General features: G+C 48.1%; 1 protein-coding gene across 3 annotated transcripts in view; it reads right to left on the bottom strand.

Annotated features, from left to right (window-relative positions):
* Positions 1-22,784, bottom strand: part of AKAP13 (A-kinase anchoring protein 13) — a 759,080-nt gene that overhangs the window by 41,683 nt on the left and 694,613 nt on the right. For all 3 annotated transcript variants that reach the window (XM_078683158.1, XM_078683159.1, XM_078683160.1), the window contains one exon: positions 551-601. In XM_078683158.1, the coding sequence (XP_078539284.1) occupies positions 551-601 (51 nt within the window). The remainder of the gene's footprint in view (positions 1-550; positions 602-22,784) is intronic.

The raw sequence follows: 22,784 nt of genomic DNA, 5'->3' as shown, positions 1-22,784 counted from the left end.
ACTTCAAAACTAATACATTGTTCTTCAAAGGAGTCATTTTTCTAAAGAGATGTAACTTAACTGCTGGACAAACATCCCAATTGCTAACCCACGTTTGGCTCGGTGGGCTATATTAGTTTTGGTTTACTTAAGCTTTAAATAAACCTTTCAATTTAGTTAGAGAAAAAAATCTATTTTTGAAACTCACCATTCAGCATATACTGCAAACAATAAAAATGATAACTCTTGACTAATAGCTATCTCTTCATGGTGAATTCGCTGGTGAACACATCTTCATCTACAACAGTCACGTGCCTATCATACAACACTGCTGTACAAAATGTATTAATCATTTGGAAAAGGTAATTTAGAAAAAAGTATCCATAAAATAGCAAAATAGAAATCTCCTTAGAGTTTTTATTATTGGACTGTAGCCACCCTAGAGTTCCATATGGACTGGTTAAAGTTCATTTATAAAAATAAATATAAATAGTTGCACTCTTAAACAGGGAGAAATGTGATCATTTTGTAAATTATGGTATATCTACTTTCACACGGCAAGTGAACTTACCTGTAAAGTGCTGAGCAGTTCATGTAGGTGAGACACGCTGCAAAGCACCTGCTAAATGGGAACAAAAACGAGTACTGTCACCAAACGACTATGGGAGTATTGTGTACATTTAAATGGTAAGGCAATGTTTAATCTTAAAAATATTCATGGTTCGTCTGGAAAGTAAAATTAACCGCAAATCAGGAGGGCTGTGGGTGGTTATAACTCAACCAATTACATCTGCAAGTAGAGGTTTGTAGCTCATACAGAATGGAAGAGATGCACTATCGAAAAAGTAGAAGTGTGGCCACTTGCCAAATTATTTCGTCAGAACTAAAATCATCAAATGCAAACTTGGCAGCCCCAAGGCACTAAGAGCTTTTCCGAGCATGCTGATGCAGATGGCACAGTATATTAATTACAGTGCGCTTGAAACAATATCAGTATGATACAATACATATCATCTAAGATGCAATCAACCATTTGGTACAGAAACACACACGGATTAAGAGTTTGGATTTAAAAGCAAACAAGGTAAGCTGGAAAAAAACACCTATTGGATTTGCATTTTCTTGCATTCTAATCTCAGCTTAAGCCCCTTTCCAACCCTGCAGTGAAGGTTCATTTTAGAACTGGGGGTCTCTAGTTGGCAGAGGTAGGTAACTTTGTTCAAATAGGGACCCTTGCTTCTAGTCAAGGTAAGGGGGATACACACTTTAATTTGTACTCAAAACACACAGTAGTACAGAGATAACACCACCAACGGACACCACACCAGTTTAGAAAAATAAGTTATCTTTATCTAAACCAACACGACAAAAATGAGACATACAGGCAATAAGATATGACTTTAAAACAGTTATTGCAAAATTAAAGCTTGTAGAAACAAAGAGCTCCACCTGGTTTTATTGCGACCTTGTGACCGCAATAAATCCAAGGTACGGCCCGACCAGTAGAAGCGCAGCGTCGGGCATGGAGTCACACGGACCCCCAAACAAACAGTACCTTGGAAACTAAGTCTATGACGATGCACGGCATGGAGGTGAGGCGTTGACGCAGAGGTCGTGGCCGGCTCTATGTCTGCCACGGGGGAGGCGAGGCGTCGTGTCAGCTAGGAGGCGACGTTCTGAGTCCAGGATAGGGTAAGTCGGTTGCATCAGCGGTGAGGCGCTGGCTCCGGTGACAATGCGAAGTAGGTGAGTTTGTGGAGTCACCCTCGGCAGTTATCAGCGCCGCGATAACAGAATGTATATGCTGGTGATGACGAAAACGGTGCGAGCGCTGGCGTTGGTAATTACCGATAACTGCAGGTATTGAAGGGCGTCGGAGCTAAGGTGCAGGCCGGGCGGTGCACCATGCATTTCACGAGTGGTGCCCCCGGCCTCGGTACAGGTCGCAGCATCACAGTGGCGTTGCTGACGGCGTCGGAGACAGGTTTTCTTCTCTTAGGTTTCTTCCAGTTGCCAACAGCAGGAACAACTTACAGGCACCTCCTGGTAGGTCAAAACTCAAAGCAATAGAGTCCTCAGGAGCTGGGATTTAAGTCTTTGTGTCCCTGAGACTTCAGAACAGACGACCAGCACACTCAGTACTTTGGAGATCTTCTTCAAGCAGGTTCACAGCAAAGTTCCAATGTTTGTCCTTTCCTTGGCAGAAACAGCAACGGCAGGCCAACCCCACACAGCAAAGGGGCAGTACTCCTCCTAACAGCTCTTCTCTTTTGCAAAGGTTCCTCTTGAGTCCAGAAGTGACCTAAATTTCTGGGGTTTCAGGTATACTACTTATACCCCATTTTGTCTTTGTTCTCTTTGTGCAAGGGTCTCTGAGCCCAGTACAAAACCAATTCTGTCCTCACTGTTGCAGTATGACCACAGGGGGTGGAGACAGCAGTGTGCAAGAAGACAGGCCCTATTACGGTGCAAGGAAAACTCCTCCCACTACTCTAAATTCTGCCAAGGTCTATTAAGCTCAGCTCTGAGTTATCCAGGAAGGGCAAGGCACACCTCAACCCCCCAGTGGCTGTCTACAGTGAATGCACATCCCCAGCCCCGGTCACTCCAAAACCAGACAGTCAATCCACACACAAGCAGAGGAGGAGTCTGCTAGCCAGGCACTTTCTTCTTGGTGAGCCACAAGCCTAAATGTCCCAGAAGGGCTGCATGGGACCGCCGTCACCTTGCGCCCAGAGGCGCTCTTAACCACCACGGGCCTCCCGAAGCGCGGGAGCCTGCTAGCCCGACACTTTCTTCCTGGTGAGCCACGAGCCTACAAGTCCCAGAAACGCTGCCCAGGACTGAAGTCACTTTGCGCCCGGAGGCGCTCTTAACCCCCGCGGGTATCTCACAGCGTAGGGAGCCCGCTAGCCCGGCAATTTCTTCCAGGTGAGCCGTGAGCCTACAAGTCCCAGAAACGTTGCACCAGACCAACATTACTTTGCACCCGGAGGCTCTCTTAACCACCGTAGGTCTCCCGCAGTGCGCAGACGTGCCCTGGCTAAGCCAAGGCCAAGGGCAGGCCCATCCACACCTGTCAGAGGCTGGGCTGGGCCATTTCTCTGAGTCCTGCCACTTGGGGATATTCTTAACAAAGACATTGAACCGTCTCAAGCAACAGCTGGTGAAGTGGACACCAATAGATAGGTCAGCGCAAAGCTGCAGGGCAAATATCAGGGGGCGAAATAGTTAACACTCATGACTTTTTCCAGGTCAGGGACGCAAACGCGTCATCTAAGGAAACTGAGCTTACAGAGCCTTGTCTCTACTTGGAGGAAGGGAAAAGAAATGGCTCACCGTTACAACCCACTTTAACCCATTGCCCGAGGACACTGAACTTATCGCTACCCTAAAAGAGACTTTGCAATGGGGATATGTGAGGATATGATATTAAAATTGGAACAGATGGTTTGCTCCCTACTCAAGCCCCTAAACTGTAGCTTGGGAAAGATTGAGAAGAAAATAGAGCTCCTCATTAATAGGCGCTCTTCTAGCACATGTGGTCTTCCTACGTGTCTGCCTAACCCTCCTGTAGCAGAATGCGGCCCGAATCCCTGAGGGATCCAGCCGGGAGGGACAAAATCTTAAGGCAGGTAAACCAGGTTAAACCCCCAGATATTGCGATATTACCCACAATCCCTCCTCATCCTCTCCCCCTCCCCATCGTTCCCACAAGCACAACCCATACTATCCAGGGGCAAAATAAAACCTCCACCGGGTCATCCACATCAACACACAAACAACGGAAGGAAGCAAAGGGCGGGAGGCTACCTCGACCTTAGAGTTTCTGCCTGTAGGAAAAAGCTTGTTACACACATTAGACCTCCCCCCAACAGTTCTTCCTTATGTTTTAGTCTTGGCTAATGTACCCCGGGTAAGTACAGGCCAAAGGGAATCTATGGACCATTTAATGAATAAAGCCTTATACTGGTTCAACACTCATCTCAAAGGTCACGGCCTGTGGGGTACCAGTTTGGATAAGCATATTATAATGGCCAGAAGGGTTGGATGGGTTGGTCCTTCTGCCAAAGACATCAATGGTGACTGCGTTGTTAACGTTTATAACCGGAATGTTGTAAGAAGCCTGTTGAGAGCTTCCACAAATGCCCCTTTGCCCTCTACACAGATTTCTGTTTTTCCTCTGGTGATATTTTACAGACCTACTTCACACCCCACTGTCAGAGACTTATACATAATCATCCATGCCCCCCCCCCCCTGCTCTCATTATGGGATCCCCCAGTCCCTATAGACTGAGGACGAGGCTTGAGGTATCACATCATTTTGCCCCCTTGTATGACCTTGAGGCCTGCGACTGACTACCCGAGGGGGGATCAACAGGTGCCTTAACCGCCATTAGTGAGTCCCCTTACATTCCAGCCGCACAGATTCCCGGGGACCGGACAAAACCATCTAAGGGGGAGGGGGAGGGGGCAGTAGCCGACAATTTACCTAGTAGTAAGGCCCTAACAAGCAACTCAGGAACACTGTCCCCAGTAAATCGGATGGGTCAACAAAAGAAGGGGGTATACTTAGCCATGTGGAATGTAGCAGGTGTTGCAACAAAGATGGCTAATGCTGAGTGATTAGCGCTATGGGAGGGTCGAGACATTATATGTCTTCAGGAGACATGTGCCTTGGACCCAATATTTATCAACGGCTATCGAACTTACCAAACCTATGCGATCCCCTCCCTGGCAGGAAGAGCTAAAGGGGGCTTAGTAACCTTAATCTCGAATACATTCCCCATTAAGGTTATTAAATTAGAAAATTCCTCCCAGTATTTCCATCTCTTAGCATTTGAAAGAGGACGCCACCAGTGCTGGATACTAATAAATTATTATAACAACAATTTTCGTGGCAGTATGGTGGCAATTATAGATTTACTGGAAAAAGGACTTGAACATTTCACAACGTCTTTGTTGTGCATCAAACTTAACATTATATGGCTAGTTGATTTTAATTCCCAAACCGTGCCCCAACTCTTGGGAACAGTTTGTGGCATGGTTGACATCGAGGGGGAGCCACTAGTCCACTTCATGCACCATGATTATGGGAACGCTCTAAATAGGTTCTAATCATCTGAGAGCTTGGAAGTGTACAAATAAGTAGACGCAGCAGGATTGGAAAAAACCTTGGTTCGGAGCGATCCAATTCTACACTAGATTTTATAATTGCACCCACAAATTGTCAGGGACACATTTGTCATACCATCACTATATTTTCAAATCTTAGCGATCACGCAGCACTATTCCTTGAGCTCCTTAGCGTCGGAATCCTCCCCCGTCAAACGGAGAAAGTTCCAAATCCAATCCTGGCCAGGATAAATGGATATCAGCTTAAATGGGACAACAAAGATAACAATAAAATCATTCAGCAAGTGGTAACCAATAAGCTGAATCTGGTCATAAACTGCTAGACCCAGACACTGTACCAGATATTCTAATACATTTTTTTACACTACTTCAGGAGATCCAAATGGCCCGGACTCAGCCTAAAAACAATAGGTAGAGACTTGAAACATGATGGTTCGATGAGACTTGTACCCGGGCTCTAAAGGACCTTCGTGGGGCTTTGAAACCAACTCAAACACAATTCAAAGAAAACTGAATTTCTCCTAATCTACCCTTCAAAAGCCGACCCGGAGATTCAGAAGTGGATCAAGGCAATCACCGCCCTAAACTGCCCGCCAACCATCGTGGACTCTGCCAAATCCCCGGGCATAATCCTGGACTGTAACCTGAACATGCAAGACCACAGCAACTCGATGGCCAAAGCAGCCAGATTCCACCTGAGTTACCTACGGAAGCGGAAACCTTTCATCAATGCTCCTGACCTGAAAATGGCAGTTCAAGCTCTAGTCATCTCTAGACTGGAATATGGATGTTCCACCCTTACCGGTCTACCCAAGATCTCTTTAGCACCTTAAAAGCCTCCCCAACGCGGCCGCCAGACTACTCACTGGCACCAGAAAATCCGACCACATCGCTCCACATATGAAAGCGTTGAATTGGCTCCCGCTAGAAGCCAGAATCCAGTTAACACTGGCATGCATTACATACAAGGTCCTATACACAAACTCCCCTGCCTATCTGGCACAGAAACTAGTGGTATCCGGAGGAAGGAGAAATTCCCGGTCCGCCACAAACCTCTTCCTTCAACCTGCCTTTTTGTAGAAAAAAAAAACCTACCATCGAGGGTTCATTGGGGCCGCACCAAGAATTTGGAAGTCTTTCCCACCCGACATCAGAAAAATCCCTTCTCTCGCACGCTTCAAGAAGGAGGCCAAAACATTCCTCACTGGTAAATTCCTCGTCTAATCCCTGCCCTCACCCACCACATTATGCCTGACTAATCTAAGACTATCGCTTCCGGAAGAAGCTAAGACTATTGCCTCCTCCCCTGATCACTAATTATCCCGCAAAGAATATGTGGGCCGCTGTTTTTACTGTTTCTAACTATGATTGTAATCATTCACGTTTATCCCCTTTCCCCACATCCAACACCCCTGCCCCGCCAACCTTTTGTATAACTTCTGTATTTCTCTGCATTTTATGTTGGTTTGTTGACCTTGTATACCATGTAAAACACTCTGATACCCTCACGGGTCAAGTTTGCGCTCTATAAAACACTAAAATAAATAAATAAATAAAAATCCCATAGAAATCAATCCCAGATCAAGGATCTGAGACTGGTGTATAACAAAGCCCGAAAAAATAGGGAAGATGAGCTAAAAAAAGAGGCATAGGAAATTCTGGCTAAGGCAGCATCCTTAAACAGTAGCAGGAATTTCTGGATGATAGTAAATGCCCCTTTCTTTAAGAAGGAGCAGGAACAATTACTAGTTAGACAATTACTAGATCATCACGTGGACGTCTGCGCCCGTCCGTGCCTGGATGTCGCCAGACGCCAGTTATGCTGCCAGTTCCGGGGGTAAAATGCTTTTCTATTCGCGCGATGAACTCCTATCCATCAGGCCAGCCAGGAACACCTGCAGTCCTCCCCTCTGCAGTCTCCCTGTGGGTCCCTTTTGCTGTAGGAGTTGTGGCTTCAACTCATGGGCACCCACGTCATCTCTTACCTCCTATCCATCAGGCCAGGGTCAGGATATTAAACTGCTTAGTCTCAACTGCCGATCACTTGTGAAACACTATCTAGATGTGCATGACCTGTTACACGACGAATCCCCAGATGTTCTTTTCCTGACAGAGGCATGGTTGTCAGCTGACTTGGTGGCAGAACCAGGGCTGGCACTGCCCCCGGGCTATAACATCATCACCCTCAATCGGGAGACTAGAGGTGGTGGTGTGGCAGTCGTTTTCAAATCATGCTATACCTTTACATTTGTCAAGGAAACTGTAATGGGCTGTGAATGCAGACTGTTTGGGATAGCTTTTAATTCCAACTTTACCATGTTTGGCATACTGGCGTCCCGCCCCCTCTTGCCCTTCGCAGGAATGCTCTGGTTGAGACAGTGGGCTCGCTGGTCGTGAGATATGCCAACTTCTCCGTCATAAGTGACTTAAATCTACATCTGGACAACCCCCAGGACCCAAAAGCAGTTAACTTCTTAGCTGACCTAGCGGCCTGCCAGTTGCACCAACTGGTACATGGTCCCACCCATTCTGCTGGACACCTACTTGACCCAGTTTTTTCAATCTTTCACATCTCAAACCCTATCCCGATAAATTGGTCGGATCATTCTTTGATCCCTATGTTGCTTTCCAGGGTTGTGCCCTCTCGAAAATCACGCCAGAAGCTCTTGCTCCGTCCTCCCTGTCACAAACTTAACTTTGATCATCTCAGTTTCATCCTCTCGTTGAGCGTGCCCAGCTGGCCGGAAGATCCCGATGCCGCCAGCGAAGCACTATCAGACTGGCTACGACATCCTTTCGATGAGATGATCCCTGCCAAACAATCGAAGTGTTGGAGAACTAAATCCAACCCCATGGTATAACACTAACGTCACCAATATGCGTAAAGCATGTAAACAGAGGGAGAGGGCATGGAGGCGAGACTCTGATCGAATATTCAAAAGCTGCTACCAGGCTGCCATTAAGAAATATCATAGGGCTGTCCAGAAAGCACGGGCAGCACATTTTGCAGATGACATAAAAAACAGCCACAATCCTTCTAAAAGGATCTTTACTATTCTTAAAAACCTTAGAAATGCTGAGGTACCTGTGACGTCTGCCATCAAGTCTGACAAACACTGTGAAGACCTTGCCTCCTTTATAAATAAGGTGGATAACATCTATAAGACCTTCCCTCAGGTTACCATGGGACCCGATCCTGGGGTTGCACCCCCTGCCGCCAGTGTCCGAGGAGGTACTACGTGTACTTTGCGGAAAGGTTAAATCTGATTCCCCGGCTGACACCATGAAGCCTGACCAGCTGATGAGACTGCTCCCTGTGCTACTCACACTTCTGGGCCAGGTCATCAACATGTCAAGGTTCCCAGGTTATGGAAGCAGGCCAGGGTCGTGCCACTTTTAAAGAAGCCCACCCTCGACCCAACTAAACTGGAGAACTTTTGCCCTATTTCCCTACTTCCCTGGGCCTCTAAGATCTCCAAAGCCTATATCAATTCCATCTTGTCAGGCTACTTGGAGGACAATAACATACTGGACTCCTCCCAGAGCGTGTTTCGCCCAGTTCTGAGCATGGAGTCTGCCCTCCTAGCTGCCACTGAACATCTAAGAGCAGCACTTGATGAGGAACGCACTTCAGCACTAATCCTATTGGATCTTAGTGCCGGTCTATCACCAGATTTTGATACAGAGGTTGAAGGAGGCTGGCATAATGGGCCTCTCCCTGGATTGGTTTCTCTCGGACAGGTCCTTCCAGGTGTTTGCCCCTCCCTTTCACCTCCAGATTCCATCCTATCAAACAGGTAGTGCCGCAGGACTCTGAGTTAAGTCCAACACTTTTCAACCTGTATATTCAGCCCCTAGCTGCGGTAGCCAAGAGGAGAGGGTTGACTATTGTGTCATATGCTGATGACCCACAATTAATAGTCGCCCTATCCAATGATTCTTTGAACGATGCTGCAAACTTCCGGAGCGGTCTCCCGGACGTCGCAGGGTGGATGACGGCCAACTGTCTCCAGCTCAATGCCAGCAAGTCTGAGGTCTTGCTGGTCGGGAAAGATCATGATCTATGGAGTGAACAGTGGTGGGCCACCACCTTGGGCCTTGCACCCACCCCCATACAGGTGGTGAAGAACCTTGGGGTCTGGGTGGATTCGGCCTTGAGTTTCCAAACCCAGACTAAGAAGGTGGCGGCGACATGTTTTGGCATCCTGCGTGGCCATAAACCCCTGCTGGGTTTTTTCGACCCTTCCATCCGACAGGGGATTGCCCAGGCATCTGTGCTGTTGAGATTGGACTACACCAGCTCGCTCTACTTGGGGGCCAACAAGACGGAGATTATAAGACTGCAAAGCATCCAAAAGGTGGCCTTCAGGACTCTTCTAGGTCTACCTAGACGCTGCGCCACCTCCGCCACTATTCGTCAGCTTCACTGGCTGCCAGTGGCAAAATGGGTGGAGTTCATGTTTCTCTGCTTTGCGTTCAGGATCCTGAACTCCCCTGTTCCTGGCATTCTGGCTGGCCTGCTCTCCGCCTACGCTCCTTCTCGTCACCTTCGCTCAGCAGGTCAACACCTCGCAGTTGTCGCCCTGGTCAGCAGGGCTCGTGCCGGTGGGCGCTCCTTTCGCATTCTGGCAGCTAAGCTGTGGAACGCCCTTCCTGTTCACATCCGGAGCTTAGATAACTACCTGACATTCTGGAAAGCACTGAAAACCCACCCTTTTCCATCTCTCTAGGTTTGGTTAGTCCATGCCTCTTTCTGTCTCTGTGGCCCTTGGGCCTCTCTTTCGCTCAATGGGCTTCGTGTTGCTAGCGGCCTTTTTTTTTGCTTTAGCGCCGGGACACCCCTTTGCAACCTAACCTAAACCATCATGGGTGGTGTATTGTGAAATGATGTTTGGGAGCGAAACCTCAATAGGGGTTGAACGGCATAAGAGTCTCCACTCAAGCTTGTGACTTTCAACCTGGAGGAAATAAAACCTACCCTTGCCAAATGTAGTCGCTCCAAAGTACCAGGACCGGATGCAGCCCACATCGATTTCTTTTTACAATATCAAGATCTATGCCCCCTCCCCCCTGTTAACTAATGTATTCAATGCGATCTGTAAGCGAGTCCAACCCCCATCATGGAGAACAAGTATTATAGTCCAATTAATAAAAAAAGGGGATAAATCCAGCCCTCAGAATTATTGGCCTATCTCTTTTCCGGATTACACTGCCAAACTCATGGGGCAAGTTCTATTGAACAGGTTAGAAGACTGGGCAAGAGAAAACAAGGTCTTCAAGCCATCTCAATATGGATTCCAGAAGGGCAGAGGCACGATTGATCAATGCCTAAACCGAAGTATGATCATCTCTAAATACACCAGAGCAAAGAGAGGAAACATATACATGGCCTTTATGGACCTCTAAGCAGCTTTTGACTGCGTAGCCCACCCAAAATTGTGGGCAACCATGGCTGAGATGGGCAAAGATTCCAGGCTGATTACCCTTATACGCCAAATGTACTCACAGGCGAAGGCCTCTATCCATTACGGAAGGGACGGGGAATGTACCAGACCTTTTAAGATCATGAGAGGAGTCAGGCAAGGCTGCCTACTCGCCCCATTTGAATTTTCACTCTATACAAATGGGGTGGAAGCCGCCCTGAAAAGGTGTACGGCTGATGTTCCATCTTTTTTCTCAGGTTCATTATGTTATGTTACATATATTTATAACACGCACGAATACCCGAGAGTGTCCCGGCACGAGTCCTAAAGGGGTATGGAGACAGACTATGAGGCAAAAAAGTGTGTCTTTAATTTCCTTTTAAAAACAGAGTCCTGAATAGGCCACAGGACAAGAGGAATGTCATTCCAAGCTGCGGCAGCCTTCACAGCAAAGGAGCTGCCCCCTAACCTCTGATACTTGAAGCGAGGGACCTGGACAAAGGGAAGGGACATGGTTCGAAGTGCTTGGAAATGAACATAAAAAGAGAACCGTCTCTGCAGATAGAGAGGTCCGCACCCATGGAGAGCAGCATTATGGGCCAGAACCAGTGATTTAAATGTAACTCTGTCCGCCATGGGGAGCCAATGGAGAGATCGCAGCTGATGGTGAACACTATTCCTCGCCGAAATGCCCAGTAACAGTCTGCCCGCCGTATTCTGAACCACCTGTAACCTTTTCAACAGATAGCCAGAAATACCAGCATAAAGGGCGTTGGTGTAATCCAGCAGCGACAGAATCAGTGCACACATGACTGTTTCCCTCGCCGCCTGAGGTAGAAGAGGAAACATTTTTCTGAGAGTCTTAAGAAGCCCGAAACAGCAACCGGACAGTTCCTTCATATGTGCTGAGAAAGAGAGACTCATCGAACCAAACTCCCAAATTTTTTACGGGTTTCCCTGAGGTGGAGGACAGTGGAAAGTTAGGCGGCCACAGCTGCTCTCGGAAATTGGGAGGGAATTTACCAAATAACAGGATCTCAGACTTCTGTTCATTACACTTGAGCTGTGCATCCGCCAGCCATTTAAAAATAGAAGCTAAGCAGTGTTGCGCCAATGAAACAGAGTCCGCATCTTTGTCCCAGGTAAAGAGCAGCTGGGTATCGTCCACATAAGCCATCACCTTAGCCCCAAGCTCCTCAGCCAGATATATCAGTGGCGTGACATAAATATTAAAAAGGAGAGGGCTAAGGGAGGATCCCTGCGGAACTCCAGTATTCACTGACTGAGGGGAGGAGGACAGTGGGAGCCAAATCTGCTCAGCCCACCCCTCCAGGAAAGACTTAAGCCAACCCCAGACGGCCTCCGATACACCAACCCCAGCCAGTCGCGCCAGAAGAAGTGCATGCGGGACCGTGTCGAACACCGCCGAGAGGTCCAGCAAAATGAATGCCGCTCTCCCGCCGGCGTCAAGACACTCCTGAATGGCCTCCGACACCTCCGCTAGAACAGACTCAGTACTATGAGATGCCCAAAACCGTGAGAGAGCTGGGTGCAAGAGTGCCTCTCTCTCCACGAATTCAGTAAGCTGTTTATTGAACACTTTCTCACCAATCCTGGCCTATGCGGCTGCCGCGGTCCTGTTAGCAGGGACATGCGTAGCACTTGAACGCCTAATTGTTACCTACGTCAGTTTCATGTCATCCATGGATCTTAAAGTAAACGAGTCAAAAACCTTTATCTTAGTGTCAGGACTAACTACCCTTAAAAATATTCCATTGTTCCATATTGGGACTCGTAAACTAGCTGCTGCGGAGACCTTTTCATACCTAGGAGTTGTTTTTGATACTAAACATACTGGGTCACACATGGTGGGTAGTAGGGCACAAACGATGAGCCGCACTTTGGCGGCAGTCTCCATTTTTACCCCGAAATTAGACTCAAAGCCCCTAGCAACAATAAAAGAGTACTACAATGCCAAAACGATATTTGCAACGACATATGAGCAGGGGTCTGAGGCATAGCACCAACCGATTCCCTACTGAAGGTAGAGGACGGGTTTCTCAAGAGGAGTTCCTCGCTCCCTCCCTCATTCTCACACTATGTCACTCATTTAGAGCTGGATCTGCCCTATGTGTCTGACATAGCGAGAGAAACCCCGATCCTGCTCTGGCACTCAATATGGAATAAGGACACAGTGGACCTTAATCAGATTATCATACATAATTGCCTTTCACTAGAAAAAGGCACATACAATTCCCTGGATGGAGTAAGTTAAACTGACTTTGTACTTGCTAGGATCCCCAAATTGTATGTAAACCCCAGCTCATACTTCAGGTTCCCAAAAAAAGAGGCTAAAGGCATTATTCTTAGCAAAGCTAGCCTATGAAAGGAAGTAACCCCAGAAGGTAAATACAACTGTGAAATTTTATCACTGGATTCCACCTCTAACAGAGGGTGAATACTCATATTTGGATGCGGTAAGGAACCTGCACCATAGGTTCATCCTTCTAAGGTTCCGCCTAAACTTAATTCCTCTAATGTTGGGCTTCCCTCTGAAAAAGTATGCTTTTAGCGACGTAATGGCTTGCCCTTGTGATAATCTATCCGCCCAGTCAGATCTTCACCTTTTTCTTTTGTTATTTTTATAAGGAACAGAGAGCCAAATATATCATACCTCTAATACAGCAGCACAATTTTAAGCAATGCCGTGTCGCCCTGAAGAAGCGCCATGACCCTTTCGTATGTTTCTGCGTAGCTTCATTCATTTGGGCTTGTAAGCAAAGAAGACACTCACTAGAAATGGAAAGTCATGCTAATCTTTAGCTCTATATTCATTTGAACTCCCGAAAATATTATGAAAATTACTCGAAACAGGTTCGATGTGATAGAGGACTCGTATAATACATGCAAGACTCTTAAATGGTTTTAAAACCCCAAAGGGTGTCTTTTCTAACCTTTCAACTGTTTTAATTCTTTATTTATGAATTTATGTGGTAACCAGGAACCTCCAGAACTTTATTTGATTTCTACTGCGTTGATTGCTCAACTATAGACACTGAATTGCGTACTTTTATACAGTCCAACCCTAACCCCCATTGTCCTGGAGTTGTAACCTGTATATTGTACTTTGCTATTTTAATTGATAGTTTTTATAAATTGGTATTGTATTAAGAAGAATGATATTGTATCATTTTAATATGTATACTTTGATGATCTATGTTTTCTAAATTAGATCGAATAAAGTTTATTGAGAGAGAAACAGGCAGAGGCACACAGAATGGTTAAACAAGAAAAAGCATACTTTCTAAAAGTGGCATTTTCAAACAGATAATTTAAAAACCATCTTTACTAAAAGATGTGCTATTAAATTCTGAATTCAGAGAGCCAAAACATTATTTCTCTATCTTGTCCCAATGGGAAGTTGTACTTGTAAGATGTTACACAGTATTTTCCATTCTATCCTATGGGGCAGATTGCCTTTCAATAGGGAAACATGAAATTGGCAGCATTTCACTATCAAGACATATCACACACACCAGTACATGTCCTACCTTTCCATACACTGCACCTTGCCCATGGGGTGCCTTACCTAGCACCTACCATAGGGGTGCCTTACATGTAAGAACAGGGAAGGTTAGGGCCTGGCAAGTGGATGCACTTTCCAGGTCAACATGGCAGTTTAAAACAGTGCGCGCAGACACTGCAGTGGCATGTCTGGGATACCTTTTCAGTGCTACTATGTGGGTGGCACACTCAGTGCTGTAGACCCACAAGTAGCATTTGATTTACAGGCCCTGGCACACTCAGTGCACTTTACTGGGGAGTTACAAGTAAATCAAATACGAAAATCATGGATCACCAATCATGATAACAATTTACATAGAGAGCATATACACTTTGCAGCTAATTGGCAAGCAGTGGTAAAGTACCCAGTCAAGTCAAGTCAAGTCAAGAGATTTATATAGCGCGCTACATACCCATAGGGTCTCAAGGCGCTTGAGGAAGGGTGGGGAATTACTTGTCGAATATCCAAGTTTTAAGTTGCTTTCTGAATGCTAGGTGGTTCTGAGTAAGGCGAAGGTGAGTGGGAAGTGAGTTCCAGGTTTTAGCTGCCAGGAAGGAGAAGGATCTACCTCCCATGGTGGTTTTGTTGATGCGAGGTACAGTGGCGAGGGCTTGGTTGGAGGATCGAAGCTGACGGGAGGGGGTGTAGAAGGACAGTCGTGTGTTGAGGCATTCGGGTCCAAGTTCGTAAAGTGCTTTGTGTGCGTGGGTTAGGAGGCGGAAAGTAATCCTCTTATTTACGGGAAGCCAGTGGAGGTTTTTCAGGTGACCAGAGATGTGTTCTTTGCGCGGGATGTCTAGTATGAGCCTGGCTGAAGCGTTCTGGATGCGTTGTAGTTTTTTCTGGAGATTTGCGGTGGTACCGGCGTATAGGGTGTTTCCGTAGTCCAGGCGGCTCGTGACCAGTGCGTGGGTGACCGTTTTTCTAGTCTCGGTGGGGATCCAGCGAAATGTTTTTTGGAGCATGCGAAGAATGTTGAAGCAGGATGATGAAACGGCGTTGACTTGTCTGGTCATCGAAAGTGAGGAGTCGAGGATGACGCCCAGGTTTCGTGCGTGGTCCGTCGGGATGGGTGCTTTTCCAAGGGCCTCTGGCCACCAAGAGTCATCCCAGGCGGAGGGGGAGGTGCCTAAGATGAGGACTTCGGTTTTGTCTGAGTTCAGTTTCAGACGGCTGTGCTTCATCCACTCGGCTACTTCTTTCATTCCTTCGTGTAAGTTGGTTTTGGCGGTGTTAGGGTCATTGGTGAGTGAGAGGATCAGTTGCGTGTCGTCAGCGTAGGAGATGATGTTGAGATTGTGTTGGCGAGCGATGGCCGCAAGGGGGCTCATGTAAACGTTGAAGAGGGTGGGGCTGAGTGACGATCCTTGTGGCACGCCGCAGATGACTTCAGAGGCCTCTGACTTGAAAGGTGGGAGGCGGACTCTCTGGGTTCTTCCGGTGAGGAACGAGGTGATCCATTCCAATGCTTTTCCTTGTATTCCGACGTTTCTGAGGCGCTGTAGAAGGGTGCTATGACAGACTGTGTCGAAGGCAGCGGAGAGGTCGAGGAGGATGAGGGCGACTGTGTCTCCATTGTCCAGTAGAGTTCGAATGTCGTCTGTTGCTGCGATAAGTGCGGTCTCAGTACTGTGTTTGGCTCGGAAGCCGGACTGTGAGGAGTCGAGGGATTTGTTGGTTTCGAGGAAGGTGGCGAGCTGGTTGTTGACAGCTTTCTCGATGACTTTGGCTGGGAATGGAAGAAGCGAGATGGGGCGGTAGTTTTTGAGTTCGGTGGGGTCAGCTGTGGGTTTTTTCAGAAGGGCGCTGAGTTCAGCCTGTTTCCAGCTTTCCGGGAAGGTGGCGGAGTTGAGGGAGCAGTTGATGACATCTCGGAGGTGTGGTGCTATGATGGATTCTGCTTTGTTGAAGATGTGGTGAGGGCATGGGTCAGTTGGGGATCCTGAGTGGATGGAGTTCATCAGGCGGATGGTGTCCTCAGTGGAGATTGGGTTCCAGTCGTTAAGGGTGTTCAAGGGGGGTGAAGGTCCTGCAGCAGGTTGGGTGGGTTGGTCTCCGGGTCGGTTGTCGAAGCTGTTGTGGATGTCAGCGATTTTGTTGTGGAAGAAGGAAGCTAGGGAGTCGCAGAGGGCTTGGGAGGGGGTGATGTCGTTGGAGTTGGCTGATGGGTTGGTAAATTCTTTGACGATGTTGAATAATTCCTTGCTGTTGTGGGCGTTGGTATTTAGTCGGTCTTTGAATGCGGCTTTCTTGGCAGCCCGGATTAGTTGGTGGTGTATGTGGGTGGCGTTTTTGAAGGCGTCCCTGGTGCTGGTGTTTGGGTCTTTTTTCCAGGCCTTCTCGAGGGAGCGACAGAGTTTCTTCGATTTCTTAAGATCATCGTTGAACCAGGAGGCGTTTTTGCTGCCTAGTTTGATTTGACGTTTTTTCAACGGAGCTAGGATGTCGGCACTGTTGGATAGCCATTGGGTGAGGTTAATGGCTGCTTGGTCTGGGTTTGAGGAGTGGGCGGGGGGGTTTAGAAGAAGCGATGAGGAGATCTGGTCGATGTTGATTTTGTTCCAGTTTCTTCGCAGGGTGGGTTGAGGATGGTTGTGGATTGTGGTCTTATTGTAGATAAAGTGAACGCAGCTGTGGTCCGTCCAATGAAGAGCTGTGGTGTGACTGAATGAGACATGTTTGCTGGAGGTGAAGATGGGGTCGAGTGTGTGACCTGCAATGTGGGTGGGGGTAGTGACAAGTTGTTTGAGTCCGAGGTTGGCGAGATTGTCCAGAAGGGTGGTGGCGCTGCTGTCATTGCTCTTTTCCAGGTGAAAATTGAGGTCTCCCAATAGAATGTAGTCCTCGGAGGGGAGGGCGTGTGGGGTGATAAATTCCGTGATGTCGTCACTGAATTGTGCACGGGGTCCTGGAGGCCGGTAGAGGAGGGTGCCCCTGAGTGTGGTGTTGGGGTCGGTGTGGATCTGGAAGTGGAGGTGTTCTGCGCTGGCAAGGTTGACGTCTGAGCTGGTTGAGATGCGGATGGAGTTCTTATGGACGATAGCGAAGCCTCCTCCTGATTGCTTGATGCGGTCCTTACGGATGATCTTGTATCCTTCCGGGATGGCAATGGTGATGTCTGGGGCTGAAGAGGCATTCATCCAGGTTTCTGTTAGGAAGGCGACGTCCGGTGAGATGGTGTCTAGTAAATTCCAGAGGTCGATGGCGTGTCTGTGGACCGAGCGGGTGTTGAGCAGGATGCATTTTAGGTGGTTGGTGTCAGGTCTCTGTTTGGTGTTGGTGGATGAGGAGTTGGTTTTGGTGCCGTCGAACTTGCAGGAATAGCAAGAGAAGGGTCCATGGGTGTGTCCAGGAGCGGCCTGGACGCATTTGGGGGAACTGCCGGGGTTCAGGGCTAGGAGGGTGGTGGCAACGTAAGTGATGCGAGTGGGCTGGGCATTAAGGGAACCAGGGGGTCTGGCGCTGGGCGCGGTCTTGGCGCGGACGGGCGTAGACGGGCTTACCTTTGGCGCACCTTCGGCGCAGCCGTAGCGCGTGGACGCTGCGCGTGTGGACATCCGACATAAATGGAGAGTGGAGGGGGCGGAGCGTGGGAGGGTCAGCTGGGAGACGGGGTCTAGGAGGAGACACGGCAAAAAGTAAAAACAACTGAAATGGCCGCCCGGTAATAAATCGAAACTGGGGCACAGCCGGAGCTTGAGTCAAATTAAATTGATATAAAGTAGGCAGAGAAACGCTTCGCAATAATCTAATCCGCCTCTATGCAGTAAATGGCAGTATTAAAGTAATGCAGGCAATAACGATACCAAGTGCTGTGAAGTGAGCTATGCGCTGTAGCAGGGCGGCAGGCAGCAGGTATCAGGGCAGGTTCGGCAGGCAGCGAGGAGAAGCCTTCCGTTATGTGAGCAGGCAGCAGGTATCAGGGCAGGTTCGTCGGGCAGTGAGGAGAAGCCTTCCGTTATGTGGGCAGAGTGCTGGGGGAGCGACCGTAATGGAGGTAATCCAGACGGTAAAGCCAACAACTAAAGGTCAGGAAAAAATAGGAGGAAGAAGCAAAAGGTTTGGGGATAACCCTGCGAAGGGGCAAGTCCAACTGAATCACTATGTTCTATTCTACCACTAACCAGGTTACAACAAAATGTATCTACATGGAATAAAACATTTTTGCCATTGAAAACGAGCCAGGAGGTAGGATTTGCATAAGATAGACATAGTGGTTTTGTCAACTTGTCTGGGTTCAATGAAATTATATAACAGCAATGGCCCGGCAGCAAGGGCGGGGGCTCTGCTAGTCGTGCTGATTCTAATCAGCTGCTCGGTGGCTGAATGTGGTTGCAAGGGACATCAAAGTATTGTGCCCCTAGTAAAAAACATTTGGAAATATCCCTTTGCAGTGAAAAATGACAAAAAACGTTAAGTATTGACTTTGATAAATTAGCATTACTTAATTTTAGGTGCACTTTTCAGACTGAACCATTCACTAAAATATAGAATGATGCATCAGAATGCCAGTCCATGGGATGAGGCTTGAATACTCCTCTGTTCTAACGAACAAGTTGCTTACCTTCGGTAACGATATATCTGTAAGAGATATAGATTAGTTATGGATTCCTCACCCTAGAATTACCTTCAGGCGTCAGACTGGATCCAGAGAATTTTTTCCTCAGTAGAATCCTTGAGTGTCGATAGGTGGCGTTGGTCGACTCCGCGTTAGTCGTTGGCTTTGAGGTCGCCGGAAAGACGTTGCGGTATCTACTTAGACACAGCCCTCGGGCGAGGATGTCAGTTCTTTACATGACATTCCACGCCAGAAGCGCAGAGCAATGCAAGACACTAACCACGGGTGCACAAAAATTAGGGCCCTGAAAGGGAAGTCGCTTACACTAGAATTCAGTTCGCAGAACGGGGGGATGGTTGGAGTGGTGAGGAATCCATAACTAATCTATGTGTCTTACAGATATATTGTTACCGAATGTAAGTAACTTGTTCATCTGAAAGAGACAATTAGTTATGGGTTCTTCACCTTAGAATACCAACCCCGGTGGTGGGTCTGCGAACCAAGTTCACACCAGAAAGTCCTGGAGAACTTAACGGCAGAAGGAGCCGTCTCTCCGGACTAGGCTGTCCAGGCAGTACCGTTTGGTAAACCTGTGCAGTGAAGCCCACGTAGCTGCCTGGCAGATGTCTAGAAGGGGGACTCCACGTCCCAACGCAGTAGTGGCTGCCGTTGCACAGGTGGAATGGCACACAACCCCACTGGATGTTCCTTTTTCGCTAAGAATAGCAGATTTTGATGCAAAGAATGACCAATTGGGAGATGGTTTATTTTTGCGCGGCCCAACCTTTCTTGGCACCCACATAACCAACAAGGAGCTGGTCATCCACCCGGAATTGTTTTGTGCAATCCAGATAGAACTAAAGAGCACATTTTGGATCCAGATGGTGGAGCCTCTCTTCTTATTTAGAAGGAGGCGGAAAGAAGGTGGGCAAAGTGATGATCTGTCCTATATGGAAAGAGGTAGCCACTTTGGGAAGGAAATAAGGCCTAGAGCGGAGGACAACTTTATCCGGATTAACAGCCAGGAAAAGAAGGCTTAGAAGAAAGGGCTTGTAGCTCACTCACACTGCGAGCAGAGGTGATGGCAACCAGAAAGGCAGTTTTAAGGGTCAGGAGTCTGAGAGGACAGTTATGTAGCCGCTCGAAAGGAGCACACATAAGATAAGTAAGAACCAGGTTCAAGTCTTACTGGGGCATCATGAAAGGAGTTGGAGGAAACAAGCAAGTAATGCCCTTAATGTTACAATCTACAATAGGGAACTTGAAAAGAGAAGGCTGCTCAGGCACCCGAAGGAAGGCTGAAATGGCTGAAAGATGGCCTTTGAGAGTGCCCGGAGCAGTGCCCTGCTGGGCCAAAGAAAGAATGAAGAGGAGAACCTCTGAAAGGGGGGCAGAGAGGGGATCCACAGCCTTTACTGCGCACCATGCCACAAACTTGTTCCATCCACAGGCGTTTACCGTTTTGGTGGAGGGATGCTGGCTGCCAAGATAACATTACAGACTTCGAGAGGAAGGTCGAAAACTGTCACCTGTTGCCGCTCAATCTCCACACAAGGAGGCGGAGGCTGAACAGGTTCGGTGGAGGGCCGTCCCCTGCTGCTATGACAGAAGATTCTCCGATAAAGATAATCTAATCGGAGGATTGATGGATATGCCGAGAGATCCAACATTTTCCTGCCCAATCCGGGGCCACAAGAAGGACTTTACCCGGTAGCGCGTGATCTTCTTCAGCACTTTGGGCAGAAGTGGTATAGGCGGAAAGGCGTATAGAGGACCGCAGCTCCACTTGCGATGAAAAGCATCACCTAGCAAGCCGCGTCTTGGAAATTCCAACATGCAGAACTGCTGACATTGTGCATTCTCTTCGGTGGCGAATAGATCCAACCAAGGCTCTCCCCACTGCTGAAAGAGACCTTGCACCACCTCCGAGTGAAGACGCCATTCGTGATCCATCATGCACCTGCGGCTAAGCTTGCCCGCCCTGGCGTTCAGAGAACCTGCCAGGTGTTGAACCACAAGAGATATGCCTTGATGTTCCAGCCATGTCCAAAGGCGGAGAGCCTCTTGACATAGGGTCCACAACCCCACCCGCCCTGTTTGTTGCAGTACCACATGGCGGTGGTGTTGTCCATGAACACCTGCACTACTCTTCCCCTGACAGAGGGAAGGAATGCCTTTAGTGCAAGACGAACCTAAAACCGGGATAGAGGCTGAAAGATCGGAATCATAGACCGAATATCCCAGACTCGCTGCTCGAGAGGATAAGCCTGAAACTGTGCAGTGTCAAGAACTGCTCCAATGAAAAGGAGCTTCTCAGAGGGAATCAGGTGTGACTTTTGCACATTGATGGTGAACCCAGAGAATGCAAGAGGTCGGCTGTAGTATGGAGGTGGGAGACGACAGCCTGGGGTGAGCCTGCCTTCAACAGCCAGGCATCGAGATAGGGGAAGACTGAAACCCCTGATCTGCGCAGATGAGCTGCGACCACCGCCATTACTTTCGTGAACACCCGAGGGGCGTGGGTAAGACCGAAGGGGAGCACGGTAAACTGAAAGTGCTCTTGGCTTACCATGAACCGTAGGTAACGCCGATGGGCCAGCAGGATGGGGATGTGAAAAAAAATGTCCAGCAAGTCCAACCCTACCATCCAGTCTCCAGGGTCGAGAGCAGACAGGACCGGAGCCAGGGTCAACATTTTGAAGTTCTCCTTCCGGAGGAAGAGATTGATGTTACAGAGATCCAAGATAGGATGCAGGCCATTGTCCTTCTTGGGCACCAGAAAGTAGTGGGAATAGCAACTATGACCTACACACTTGATGGCTCCCTTGGCCAACAGAGCCATAACTTCCTGTTAGAGATAGGCCAAGTGATCCTCCGACATGCGATGGGTCTGAGGTGGCATGGATGGAGGGGTAGTCTCGAAGGGGATGATGTCCCCTTCGGACTATCTGCAAAACCCACCTGTCTGATATGATGATGAGCCAGTGGGGTTGGTGATGGCGAATCCTACCGTCCACTGGCAAAAGCTGGCCTTGACGGTCAGACTAGGATGTTATGTTATAGCTATTTGTAAAGCGCAACTGTTACCAAAAAGGTGTCCTGGCGCTGGGAGAAGCCCTAAAGAGGAATCAAGCCAGATTGTTGGTTTGGATCAATTTGTGAAAAGCCAAGTTATTAGTGTTTTCCTAAAAGCAAGGAGGTTGGTCAAGCTTCTTAGAGAAAGAGGAAGTGCTTTCCAGGCTTTTGCTGCGTTAACTGTGAAACTTCTGCCCCCCCCCCACCCCCCGTTGGCCTTATTTACCCTAGGTACTGTCACCAGTTTGGGCGTCAGAGGAGTGTAGTGTTCTAGTCGGGGTGTACCAGTAGGTGAGTTGCTTAAGGAATTCCGGCCCTATTCCATGAAGGACCTTGAAAAACAAGCACAGGGCCTTGAATTGGGTGCGTTTCCTCACTGAAAGTCAGAGTATGGCTTTGATTTGGGCAGAGATGGATTCAGATCTAGGTGTGCGGGTAAGTAATCTGGCCGCTGCGTTCTGAAGAACCTGTAGTTTGTTTAGAGATCCCTCATGTATCTTAAGATACAGACTGTTGCAGTAGTCCAGCCTCGGCATAATCAAAGCAGTGACAATTGTTTTTTGTGCCTCTTTAGGGAGAAATGGCAATATTATTTTGCAAGATTTTAGAATATAGGTGGTAGTGGAGGCCACTTTGTTAACCTGGCCCCTGCAGCCTAATTTCTCGTCGATCCAGAAACCCAGATTTTTTACTTTTTTAACTGGCGTGGGAAGCTGGCCTAGGTCTGCTGGCCAGCAGTCTGGCGTCCAGAGGTTAGGATTGTTTCCAAACAAAACCACCTCTGTTTTGTTGGGAGATTAGTTTCAAACAGTTTTGGGCTATCCAACCCCCCACGGCACTCATACAATTTTGTAGCCTCAGAGAGGTAGTCTGAGTGCCGCCTGGAAGAAGGTTGACCACTATTTGGGTATCGTCAGCATATGTTAGTGTGAACCCAAATGATTCAATAAGGGGTGCCAGCGAGGAAACATAAATGTTAAAAAGGGTCGGGCTCAAAGATGAGCCCTGTGGAACACCACAAGGCAGAGAGAATGGCTTTGCTTCAAAT

This window comes from Lissotriton helveticus, chromosome 3_1 (assembly GCF_964261635.1).
Source record: "Lissotriton helveticus chromosome 3_1, aLisHel1.1, whole genome shotgun sequence".
Classification (NCBI taxonomy): Eukaryota; Metazoa; Chordata; class Amphibia; order Caudata; family Salamandridae; genus Lissotriton; species Lissotriton helveticus.
The sequence above is the reverse complement of the archived record's forward strand: the minus strand, read 5'-3'. Positions and strand labels throughout refer to the sequence as shown.